The sequence below is a fragment of the Gadus morhua genome, chromosome 21 (assembly GCF_902167405.1).
Source record: "Gadus morhua chromosome 21, gadMor3.0, whole genome shotgun sequence".
In the NCBI taxonomy this organism is placed as follows: domain Eukaryota; kingdom Metazoa; phylum Chordata; class Actinopteri; order Gadiformes; family Gadidae; genus Gadus; species Gadus morhua.
Window position 1 is genome coordinate 11,414,286 of NC_044068.1, and position 12,120 is coordinate 11,426,405.

Consider the following 12,120-nt stretch of genomic DNA (forward strand, 5'->3'; position numbering starts at 1 on the left):
CGCCTGCTGTCAGTCTACGTACCCGGAAATAAACAAACCCTTTCTTGCGAGGCAGCCAACTTGTCGGGATGGCTACGACTAATGCTAAACAGACTATATTGAATCCGGTAAGCTACTTTAATGTAACAAGTCCTAGAAAACACGGATATTTTGAAAGTATCGCATGTGCTTTTGAATCGTATCTACGCCTACAACCGAAGTTGTGAAAGTTTGAGTAGATGTATTTTTCACCTAGACTTGATATCCCTTTATTTGAATATTTTTGCTAAAATGCGTATTTTCTCCACAGGCAATCCCTTTCGCTGGGACTATTCTCGGAGGTCTGCTTCCGGGGGAGATGCTGCTAATACAAGGCAGGGTCCCCAGTAACTCCGAGAGGTAAAATTGCATCGATGGGGACATGTATGTGCTAGTGGTAACGAACCGCCACAAGATGGCTCCTACTACGGTACGCTATTAATCATGGGGTTGTGGTGATTTCGGAGAAAAATGAAAAACGCTGTCGATTAATTCCTACACACGACCCCAAGGGCACTCTGGATTGGGGAACGGTCGCAGCATACAACCAAAGGCCTCAATGGTCCAGTACCCTGAAAAAGCTCCTTGGACGGTCCCATGAGTGCCTTAAAATTGGTTTACAGGGTAGGGGTCAAAGCGATTGAGAACCCCTGTATTAGATATTGAGCTACATCTAAATGTTACTAGTTGATGTAGACGTTTGTGAGGTCTATAGACCTCACAAACGTCCATATAGGAAGCTAACAACTATCTGCCGTTATGTACTTCCATGAAATAAATCTCTTTCAATCAAATGTATTTGTTCTTGAAATATCTTTTATCTCACGTCAAAGAAAAATCATGATATAAAGCCCCCTCAAAGAAAACCTTAATAAAAGAAAGATCTCTCAATACATGAAGGCCTTCGGTCCAAGTGTGTCCAACCAGCGGCTGTTTTCCAGGTTCCAGGTGGACCTCCAGTGTGGGAGCAGTGTGAAGCCCAGGGCGGACGTAGCCTTCCACTTCAACCCCCGCTTCAAGAAGAGGGCTCTGGGCATCGTGTGCAACAGCCTGCAGAAAGAGCGCTGGGGCAAGGAGGAGATCCACCAGCAGATGCCCTTCAGCCCCGGGGAGGTGTTTGAGATCATCATCCTGGTGCAAAAGGAAGTGTTTAAGGTGAGTTTTGAATAAGGCACCGCCCCTGTGAGCTTTTTAAGCTGGAAAAAAAAGAAGCTACAAAGAAGGAAAATAACCCAAGTGACCCCTCTGTTTATGATCAAAACCGAACACTGAGATTAAGAAATGAATGTATTTGAGCCGAGACTTCAAGGAAACTGAAAATTCTAAACTATTATCTCTAAAAACGTACACATTTTTATTCTGTGTTGGATCTGTCCGGATGTTATGTTAAATGTGTTGAATGCTTGGCTGCCATCTTTGTCAATGCAGTCACTTGATGACATGAGTGTCCCATGACTCGACGTCCCTGTGCGGGTCCCCTTCCAGGTGGCAGTGAACGGGAATCATCTGCTGGAGTACACTCAGAGGCTGGACCTCGACGGGGTAGACACTCTGGGCATATCAGGCTCAGTCAGCATTCAAGCCATTGCCTTCTTCCCCGTTGAAGTACGTATAAACTCTTCGTGTTCACCCTGTTCTCAATAGCTTCAGCAGGTTTATTTTGGGACAGGACATTCATAGATATTTTTGTAAGGTTGGTTTTTGTGTTTGGGGGGGGGGGGGGTGGAGGAGGGGTAGCACAGCATAAAGTCTGTGATTATTTCTTCTATTCTCCTTTGAGAATTTTTTTTATCAAAGAGCTGCGTTTCTATAGCGAGCATTTTGAAGTCGTTCCGAAGAGCTACTCTAGCTCAGCTTAAGTGACTTGTCGATTTAAAAAAGTAAGGCCCTAATTTCTGAAGACCGTATGATGCAAACATTTGGTTCATTTACCATCAAACCTTTTTATGTACAGTGACTTTAACTCCTGTTCCTGGGTTAAGTAAATAAATGAATTCATGGAATAAGGCCTGTAAAATAGTTACTCAATAGATAATCAAACTGGCCCGCTGTGTTAAATTTGGCTTGTTGCTGAACCCCCCACCCCCTTCCTTTTAGACTGCAGCTGCGAAGCCCTCTCTAGTCCACAGAGACTCCATCCCACACGTAAGATGGTGGCACTCCCATGCCACTTCAGCATGTTTACATTCTTGCATGTTTGCCTTTCTTGCATACAGCTGGAGGTGATGGGGAGTATCTACCGTTTAGTTTTAGCTATGACTAGGAGACAAAGCTTTCTGTATGGTCCTAACCAAAGGTATATCCATTTGAAGTGTTGAAATGGATCCATTTGAAGAATTCCTAAAGATAAACAAAGGAACTAACCCATATTCTTTTTCTTTTGCCTTCCATTCGCTTTTTTTGCTGTATTTATTTCAGACTTTACACCAGCTTTACACCAGCTACTGAATTTTATTTTGGAGATTTTTTACCAATATTATATCAGTTTAAAAAAACTGATATACATTCACAAACTCAGAACATTCTTTGATTTTTTTTTTCTTTCTGAGGTATGACTTCAACTAAATCATAAAGTAAAGAAAACATCTCCTGACTGGTTTGACAACTTCCATTACAAACACGACTCTGATTGTGGTGATCTTTCTGTTTGTCTTACAGGCGATGCTGAAATCCCCAGAAGATCTGGTAGGTCATCTGGATGTGGAGGGGTGAAGAGTTTGGGGGTGTGGTCGAGGGACTGCTCTTTGATAATGTCATACATTTTAATGCCATTTTACGTTAATAGTCTTTCCATATTTTGTGAAACCTGGAGCCATTTGTTAATAGATGACCAAGCAACTCAGGACACAGGGATACAAATAGGTTTTCTAAGAATGAGTTAGGGGTGTGTGCGTTTATAGTTAATAGCTATTTAATTTTAATGACTATTTTACTGTTTTATTAACTGGCACAAGGAGTGCATTCATAAATTAACGTGTTGATGTTAGTGCTAACATACAGGACATGCGGGCACACATGATACAGAAACACCAGAGGCACATATTGTGTTGCTTCATCAGGCATGTAACATGTTTTAAAATCAATATTGTTTCTGTCTTCCAGAGTCTTCCTTTCCGTGGACAGATGGAGAAGGGTTTGAGTCCCGGGCAAACCATTACAATTAAAGGAAAAACCAGTCCCTACCCACACAGGTAGGGACTCAAACCATCTGTCTGTTCTCACCTGGCACTGCTGTCTTTAGCCTTGGACTTTTCCGTTTATCTTTCTGCCCCAAAAAAGTTTAAATAAAGCACCCAAGATTGAATAATTGGAGTAAAGTTCATGTAACTCAAACAGGACGTTTGAAATTTTTAATCCAAAGGGACATACCCCTGAGACTTCTAACACTTAGGCCCAATCCCATTTCTACCCCTTACCCCTCCCCCTTGTTTTGAAAGGGGAAGGGGTAAGGGGTAGAAATGGGATTGGGCCTAACCCTTACTTTCTACCCCTTACCCCTTCCCCTTAAGGCCCAATCCCAGAAATGGGATTGGGCCTTAAACCATTAGATCAATATTGGTGTATCTAAAAATAAATGCAAAAAGTGCGGGGCAGAGGGCAGAGAACATGAACAAAAGTAACTCCCTCTTCCGTCATGGACCATCTTAGTTTCCCGGAGCGTTGCCCAGCGTTCCGTGTTTCATCCCATCTCCTTCCAGCTTCAGTGTGAACCTGCGGGTCTCCAACGGCAGCGACATCGCCTTCCACCTCAACCCCCGGCTGAAGGTGGGCGCGCTGGTCAGGAACTCCTTCCTGTCGGACTGCTGGGGCGAAGAGGAGCTGGAGCTGGACGCGGCCTTCCCCTTCGTCGCCGATCAGTACTTTGAGGTAAACTCAAAAGTTAAACTAGTTTTTATGTTTGACTTGTGCTCCATGGCCGGGCAGGATTTTTATTAAGTGGCTGAGGTTGTTTGATAGGGGGATGGGGGAAATCAATTCACACCCGAATCACTGTTCTCATCTCATACGAGTCAAGATCGATTCTGAAATGGCAAAAAAATATTCTTTGTAAAAAGAAAAACAGTCTTACCAACGATTTAAACCAGTGTCAGTGGTTTCAAACAATTTAATTAGATTGCGAAAACATAGGGAAAAAATAACATCCCGTTCTCTTGTTTTTTAATACTTCCTGATTATCAAAATAACGGGGTCTGTATCTTTATTCATAAAATGGATGTCATGTAGGCCTGTTTGTAGCGCCTGCAAGAAACACAATGTTTTGGGAGATAATAGCGGATGTGGTTAAGTCAGTTTCAAATTCAATAACAAATTACTTTAAGATGCAGAATGTGTTGTACATTTGAATCTAACTTCCCTTTGGTGCAGAGATGAGCACACTACATCTGTTTTGCAGCTAAGCCATATCCTGGGGTGGCCACGGTCTAGATATATCATCCTCTATCCGCTGGCCATCGCTGGCCATGAGAGAGCAATGGCCTTTTGTTTGAGTGGAAGGCAACCTCCTCTAAACCTCACATGATTATGTTGTTGTCATGGAAACGGAGCTGGTCAGATGTTTGTTCAACAGCAGTCCTCTCTCCCAACTGTTTCCTAAGGCATGAAAATATTTCTCCCTCCCTCTTTTCCGATCTTTCCCGCTTTCTTACTCTCCCTCTCTCCTGCCCTCCCTCCCTCCCTCCCTCCCTCCCTCCCTCCCTCCAGATGATCATCCTGTGTGAGGCCCACCAGTTCAAAGTGGCGGTGAACGGGGTCCATCAGCTGGTGTACCGCCACCGCGTCCAGGACCTGACCCGCATCACCGACCTCGAGATCCAGGGGGACGTGCATCTGCTGGATGTCAAGCTGTGGTAACCTCGGACACCCATCCCCAACCCACCATACGATAGGTACAGCGGGTGTGTCCACTACATTAGGGGACGGACGGCAGGCTAACCACTTTAGAGTGTAAAAAGGCTTTGTGTTCAAGGCCTGTGTCTGGCTCCAGAGACTAGGTGTGTGGTTGGAAAAGCAAACAAAAAAGAAATTCTCTTTTATATTGTGCTCTGCATTGCTACAATGCTTTAGTTGGCTGACATTCCACTGGGAAAAACAAGCGATTTCTCTTTCTTAAAATACAGGAGAAAATATGAGAACAAATGCTGATAATAATTCCATTTTTGGCATGTTAACTGAGTATTAGCTGCTGACGAAGGCATTTCGATCAATACTTTGAGCAGTCGGGCAAACATTTAAAATGCTTTCTAACACTGTTAAAAGTGTTTAAAATGCCCAAAGAAGAGCTTTCTTCAGCCTCTTCAGTGATGCACTACAGAAACGTAACATTAATGTAGAACTTTGCACTTATATACATTTCCATATACAAGTGTGTGTGTGTGTGTGTGTGTGTGTGTGTGTGTGTGTGTGTGTGTGTGTAAAATTAAGCGCTTGTGCTGCTTAACACTAACGCTAATTACTACAGGAAGTTAATTTTAATGTAATTTGCACAGTCTTTCCATATCTTGTGAAACCAGGTGTAATCTGTTATTACATGACCAAGCAACTCAGGACGAAGGGATACAAATACGTTTTCTAAGAATAAGGTGTGTGTGTGTGTGTGTGTGTGTGTGTGTGTGTGTGTGTGTGTGTGTGTGTGTGTGTGTGTGTGTGTGTGTGTTTAAATAAACCTGGGTGAGTTGTAGTGGACCAGAGGTTTAATATGATGACCCAAAATATTAATCAAAAGGAAAGTGAATGGGCTGTTGTTGGTATTCCAAAGAAACAAAATAATATACGATATACTCTGGATTAATCACTGGAAAAATATAAAAATCTTTAATAGATAAATTTGATTATCTATTAAAATATCTCTCCGATAATATATATTTTTTTACCCCAACTGTTTTGTGTATATGGCATATCTATTTTGAGAAAATGTTGAGATTTGTTAAGACGGTAGATTAACCAAAATTGTCACCTTACCACCTGAATACTCTGAAGTAACTCCCAATACAATAAACAAGCCATTCAGCAGGGTACCTGTTTGTAAAGCTTTATAGGAATACACAAATATGTTTTCTTTGTAATCCATAGTGTATGGCTCAAACCCAGTTACTAACGAGCATGACTGTTAATCCTGTGTGTAACTGCATTATTCATGTGTAATTACATTAACCATGTGTGAAGTATCCATAATTCCTGTGTGTAATTATGTTCAGTCCGGTGTGCCGGGTTCTTTCAAACCATATTCAATAAAAAACAATTTGAAACCATGTTCAGTGAAAACAAAAGCTTACATTTACGATTGAAGTGCAATAAAATATGCAAGTCTAATGTGCAAGGTTGTGTCTTTATTACCATCTGACGTTGATAATAGCTTGTTGTGACATCATATCTGGACTGAATAAATCATCCAAATATCTTTCAGGAAAGATACAATTCATTTTATCCCCAGAAAATAAGCCCTTACTGTCACACTCAAAGTCATGTTTTTGTTTGGGAAAATGTTTTCTAAAAAAAATATTAATGTTTAGACAGAGGGTTTTGGACTCCAAGAGAAGAGAAACCATGTTCCTTTGTAGTGGTCTTTTCTTGTGAAAATTTCGGCCTATCAGAAGGAAATGCTCCTTTGCCTTCTGATTTTAATTGGGGGTAAAAGTAATGCTATTGGAATCTGTCAAATAATATCCCAAAAAGTAATTTCCAGAATAAATCCCTAGTTGTCACATTAAAAATTGTGAATTTGTTACAGTCAGGGGTTGATACTTGGCACACAAATGCAAAGAATCAAACATATCAGTCCTCCAATGAGCTTCCAGATATGTTCCGCAGAGAGGCAGTGAGCCTCAGACGCCACGGCCGATTGGCTAAGATCCCTTGCTGAGATAGAACACCATCTGTATAATTTCACACAAACAACTACTAGCGACAAGATACGCCATCCTATTGGCAACAGTTGTAGACCACAGCCACACACAATGGAACCACAACATCACATCTGACCGATGACTGGATACTTCACAAGAGTGACTGAGGAATCAACCCTGGCAGTGTTAGTGCCTTGCTCTACGGATCCAAGAAACGCTCGAGCTCGGTCGAGGGAACGAGGAGCTCCTTCTAAACAGTTTGTCATTGTTGTCATGGCGCCGTGTGACTGGAGGAATTCACAGTTGACGGGTAACCGTTGTTCCTCACACAATGCGACCTCAGTCAGGACTATAGCAGAACCCATGGGTCACATATCAGCATACCTGCACGCTCACCAGTGAGAGCTGGGAGATGGGGGCATTGCTTTGGACTATGATTATCGTTTTAGCACTGGATTTGTCTGTGGTTAACAATGAACCAAAGAAAAACTGTGTGTGTGTGAGTTCTATAGTGCAGTGAGGTAAAATAAAAGAAAATACTAGATGTCGTCTAGGTCCTGAGAAAGAGTGGTGTTAACGGAATTACAAAACTGGTCGCCTATTACTTTCTTGCTAACCCGCGGGAATTCTCCCAAAGATCTCCCAGAGCTCCAGCAAACGGACCACAGAGGGTTAGTGTCTAGTACTTTAGTGACGTGCCCAGAACATGGCCTCAGTGCATTATACATGGCCTCATCACAGGTGTCTTCCCATGGGTTCTCTCAGGGTGTTAGAAACCGCAAGTTTATTCAGCTTCACCTCCCCTCCACAAGGGACATCGAGTGGTGATTCAGGGTAATCAATAGCTCCTCCCACTATAAATAGAGGCCTAGTTAGGCCTTCCCCCCTTTGTTCTCACCACATCCTCACCACAACTGAGTGTGTGAAGGTGTTTGCCGAGTGTCTTTTGAATTCCCTTCACTGTAAGTTCCCCTTTACTCATTGAATTATTGTTTGTTTAAGTAATGATTGTGATGGTTTAATGGCTAATCTTGTGTAAAATACACAGGGTGTATTTTAGACAGGGCATTAATGATATAAACGACCAGACACGACTGCAATACCCGAGTAAACCGTCTCACCCAGAGCAGATCCACAGTCCTTAAAGGTCATGGGACACACGCACAGGGTGACCCCCTGTGTGTGTGTGTGTGTGTGTGTGTGTGTGTGATGTCACACGGTACTGAGCTTGACCAGCCCGCGGACTGAGCTGTCGTGCAGAGAGTCCTGGCGGGCCAGGTCGTACACCTGGGACGGACCGCCAGGGTGGTGGTGGGCGTGGCCGTGGGCGGGGCATGGTGGAGGAGGAGGGGGCGGGGGCGGGGGCGGGGATGATGGGGGTGGGGGAGGAGCCGATGGCGGGGACTGGGGGGGCGGGGGCGGGTCCTCGTGCCCCATGAAGTGATGGAGGTGGTGGTGGTGGTGGTGGCGGCAGCGTGCCTCGGCCTCTTTCAGCAGCAGCATGTCCCCCGTGCAGCCCAGGCTGGGGGTGGTGGCGCTGGAGGAGGGGGGCAGCGGGGGCTGGCTGGGGGACAGGTAGGACAGGCAGGGACCCCCGCCCAGGGAGGTCTTGCCCGACAGGGGGGCCAGGACCACAGGGTCGGCGTGGAGCAGCGGGGTGGTGGCAGCCTGCAGGACGAACTTGGTGCTTTGGATGCACTGGTCCTGGTCACACTGGGGGGCGAGAGAGCATGGGAGACAGAGGGAGAGAGAGAGAGATAGAGAGAGTATGAGGGAGACAGGCAGGCAGGCAGACAGACAGACAGACAGACAGACAGACAGACAGACAGACGTGCTTCTTTTGGTAATACCATGTGACTGTAGAGTGGAGTGGGCGTGTACAAACTGGTGCCGTTGGAATGAGACAGTGGCTGGGGGTCATCTGACTGTATGAGACCTCTCCTGTCAATCAGACTAGAGAGAAAGGGGGGGGGGGTGAAAGGCTATAACTTTAAGAAGGAACCAAGGAGAATCTTTTGGGGGGGATATAATAATTTGCGACAAATTTTTCGACCAATCCCCCCAATTCTTTTGGGGGTAAATAATAATTTTCTACCAATCAGATCACTCGAAAAATACAATTTTTGGTAGATGGCGAGAAAGAGAGAGCGAGAGAGAGCTCTGACCTGGGTGGTAGTGGGCCACAGAGGGCAGCGCAGCAGTTGGTCAGGATGCTGCCGTAGCTGTAGGGGTTGTAGTTGTCCTTGCCCCTCTTAGTGGACCAGGCACCCTTAATCTGAACCAGTCCCAGGACCCCAAGACCCAACCCGGAAACCAGGACAGACACACCGACCGAGGGGAAAGAAGGGGAGGCATAGAAGAAAACATGCTTACAAAAGATTAAATTACTAAAACGTAGTAAGTTACCAAAACAGTTACTATAGACCACCAGGTAAGATTTGACAAAATCAAAAGGAACATAAAATTGGAAAATTGATTGAAAACAGATTCTATCTTCCGACAAGCATTTAAGTTCCTCAAGACAGCAAAATTGGTTAAATTGGGGCCTGGAGGGGCCTAACCCATTAAGAACATTTGCATTGGGCGCCCTTAGTCGCCTAAAACAGATGTCTGAATAAAGCTATTGATCCGCCTATCAAATGTCTGTTACTAAATTCTACGGTTTGGGGTTATCTCCTTGGATTAGGTATTAGGATTTGGTTTTAAGGTTAATGTTTCCTATTTCGGTTAGGTTTTAGGGTTTGGTGTTTAATTCTATGATTTGCTTTTAGTGTTAGGTTATCCTTTCAAGGTTAGGTTTAAGGGATTGGTTTTTAATTCAAAGAATTGATTTAGGGTTAAGGGTTTCTATTAGGGTTAGGTTTTGGGGTTTGGTTGGGGTTTCCTCTTGTTTTAGTATTGAGATTTATGGTCTGGTTTTTGGTTTTAGGGTTTCCCCGCAGAGTTCGGTTTTAGGGTTTTAAGGTACTCACATCCTCATTGGTGGTCTGGTTGGAGCTGATGAGGTACGTGTGGAACCCGGACAGACCCACGATGGACCAGACAGAGAAGAAACACACCACCACCTCCAGGACAGTACCAGGAGTTAAGGGGAACCAGTTACACCATTACACACACACGCACACACAAACACACAGAAACAACCAAAGCCGGACAATACAGTTTCCTGTCTGGGCTTAAAAAGAACATCTTATTTTTTGTTGTTATTCCCAAAAGTAATAATTTGATTAGAATATAACTACATTTCCTTAAACTGTGGAAGACATCTTTGGTGGGACATATAGAGACAATTAACAACAAACAACAACCAGCTGCAGAAAGTAGGGCGATAGGTCTTATTATATGTTATGGTAGTCAATGTGCTGTCTTCTTTGGTGGAACATTTGTGAGCTGTGCTTGTCTTAACCTGTAAATGATCATCATGTGAGCTTTTTTAAAAGTAAATGAGATCTGTAGGTTATCTTGGTCAGCAAGATAAATTTACATTGTACTCGTCACAGTTTGTTGTTTGTCTTGGTCATCTTGAAGGTAAATACTTGGATGCATGCCTAAACCCCAACAATCTTGTGTGATGAGAATGGCCCCTGACTCATTTGAACAAACACACAACACACACACACACACACACTCACACACACACACACACACACACACACACACACACACACACACACACACACACACACACACACACACACACACACACACACACACAAATACACACATACACACAAACACACACCAGCACAATGTCAAGGACTGCGGTATAATCCCATCAGGAGGGAAAGTGCGTCTAAATAGCATGTGACGTTGGCAATGCATGCTGGGACATATTGACCACTAAGTAGTGATTGACTCACGTCTATTGATAAACCTGCTGATGTAGTGAGCCGTACAGCGTACAGGGGTAGAGGGAGGGAAGAGGACATGAGAGAAAAGGGAGGAGAGAAGGGGATGGGAGGAACGGAGAAGACACCACACACACTGAAAGGATATCTGGCTGGACTGTCTTTGAGTGCACTGAGAAATCCTGTCCTATTGGATCCTGAAAGAGAGAGAGAGAGAGAGAGAGAGAGAGAGAGAGAGAGAGAGAGAGAGAGAGAGAGAGAGAGAGAGAGAGAGAGAGAGAGAGATATTATTAGTATACATAATAATACATTGGTCTGAACTGAGACAATTGATTCAACTGCTTCAGTCTCTCAACTGTACCGCAATTGTCAATACAAACTTCAGCCTTAGATCAAATGCTTTTAGTCTGAATGGAGTGTGTGTCCCAAGCAAAAGTCCAGACAAACAAAACATTCATGAAAATAATTTTTAACAAAAGAAAATGGTCAGATGATGCCAATGATGAATCAGCTGGTTCTGTGTCCAATGTGCTCGAGGCATGTTCATCTCTGACCTTCTAGAGCGTGTGCAGAATGAACACGTCCTAATAAACCCTTCACATGCTCTTTTCAAAGAAGATCAATTCAAATGTTATGTTACAAAATGCACCCCAGGCAGTTTTTAATCATATACATATTTCATATTCAGTGATTGCTCGTCAGTTGCAAATTTATAAAGATACACAGCACTTACTCAAAATAACATGGGAACTCTAGAGGGCAGGATATGGTAGTGGATGGTGTGTAAGAATCCCAGCCAAAGGGAACAGGGTTTGATTCCCATTGTCTGCAGCCTATATAGGAAGTGGCGACTGGTCATTAGGGGCAAGTGGGGCTCGGCCCCAACTACTCTCAAAAGAAAAAAGAAAAAAAAAATATATATAAAATTAATAAATTCGGAGGTTTTATTTAATTATTAGTCGACCCTGGCTTGCTTCTGCCGGCTGAGTTCGTCTGGAGGGGCAAGAGGGGCTCTAGCCCCACCAGCCCAATGCAATGTGTATTGGACTTGAAACATTGAAATGCTCATGCTCAGAGTGTTTCTCTGTCGAAGTGGACGGAGATTATTTTACTTCCTTGTGGGGCTAGCCCCACCGGGACCACCATGGACATATATGGGTCGTTCCACTACAGCGTAATTTCGTTTTTCCAAGTTCATTGGCTTTAGGGTGAGGCGAGTGATGAGTCATGACTCGAGCGACGAGTCCCACCTCACCTCACGTGCCGCGCGCAAGAAGTCCGGTAGCGAAGAAGAGAAGGAGAAGGATAACTTTGCTAACAAACATGCCGGAGGCACTCAAACGAAAACGAATCGACACCATGAATGTGGCAGATCATCTATCGGAGCACAGATTTGAGACCCTTAGTCTGGA

At 44.0% G+C, this 12,120-nt stretch overlaps 2 protein-coding genes across 3 annotated transcripts in view; one reads left to right on the top strand and one right to left on the bottom strand.

The window, feature by feature from the left end:
* Nucleotides 1-6,331, top strand: lgals8a (galectin 8a). 2 transcript variants are annotated; one of them, XM_030344965.1, is made up of 9 exons: nucleotides 1-107; nucleotides 290-378; nucleotides 960-1,173; nucleotides 1,504-1,623; nucleotides 2,116-2,163; nucleotides 2,677-2,703; nucleotides 3,121-3,209; nucleotides 3,717-3,885; nucleotides 4,720-6,327. In XM_030344965.1, exons 1-9 carry the CDS (start codon nucleotides 69-71, stop codon nucleotides 4,867-4,869), a joined length of 945 nt encoding a protein of 314 aa, XP_030200825.1. In that variant the 5' UTR covers nucleotides 1-68; the 3' UTR covers nucleotides 4,870-6,327. The 2 variants fall into 2 exon arrangements, with proteins under 2 accessions (XP_030200825.1, XP_030200826.1); XM_030344966.1 differs by lacking the exon at nucleotides 2,116-2,163 and having other exon boundaries at nucleotides 4,720-6,331.
* zdhhc14 (zDHHC palmitoyltransferase 14) overlaps nucleotides 5,615-12,120 on the bottom strand; it is a 23,878-nt gene continuing 17,372 nt past the window's right edge. Inside the window, exons 5-9 of the mRNA XM_030344962.1 lie at nucleotides 10,857-10,905; nucleotides 9,833-9,935; nucleotides 9,026-9,135; nucleotides 8,711-8,813; nucleotides 5,615-8,573 (exon numbers count right to left, since the gene is read on the bottom strand). Of these exons, the coding sequence (XP_030200822.1) occupies nucleotides 8,073-8,573; nucleotides 8,711-8,813; nucleotides 9,026-9,135; nucleotides 9,833-9,935; nucleotides 10,857-10,905 (866 nt within the window). The 3' untranslated portion in view covers nucleotides 5,615-8,072. The remainder of the gene's footprint in view (nucleotides 8,574-8,710; nucleotides 8,814-9,025; nucleotides 9,136-9,832; nucleotides 9,936-10,856; nucleotides 10,906-12,120) is intronic.

Excerpts from the sequence above, each read along its gene's own strand:
- lgals8a (XM_030344965.1), top strand. The coding sequence starts at position 69 with ATGGCTACGACTAATGCTAAACAGACTATATTGAATCCG. Across the intron at positions 2,164-2,676 it reads ACAGAGACTCCATCCCACAC|GCGATGCTGAAATCCCCAGA; the intron begins GTAAGATGGTGG and ends TTTGTCTTACAG. Across the intron at positions 3,886-4,719 it reads TCGCCGATCAGTACTTTGAG|ATGATCATCCTGTGTGAGGC; the intron begins GTAAACTCAAAA and ends CCCTCCCTCCAG.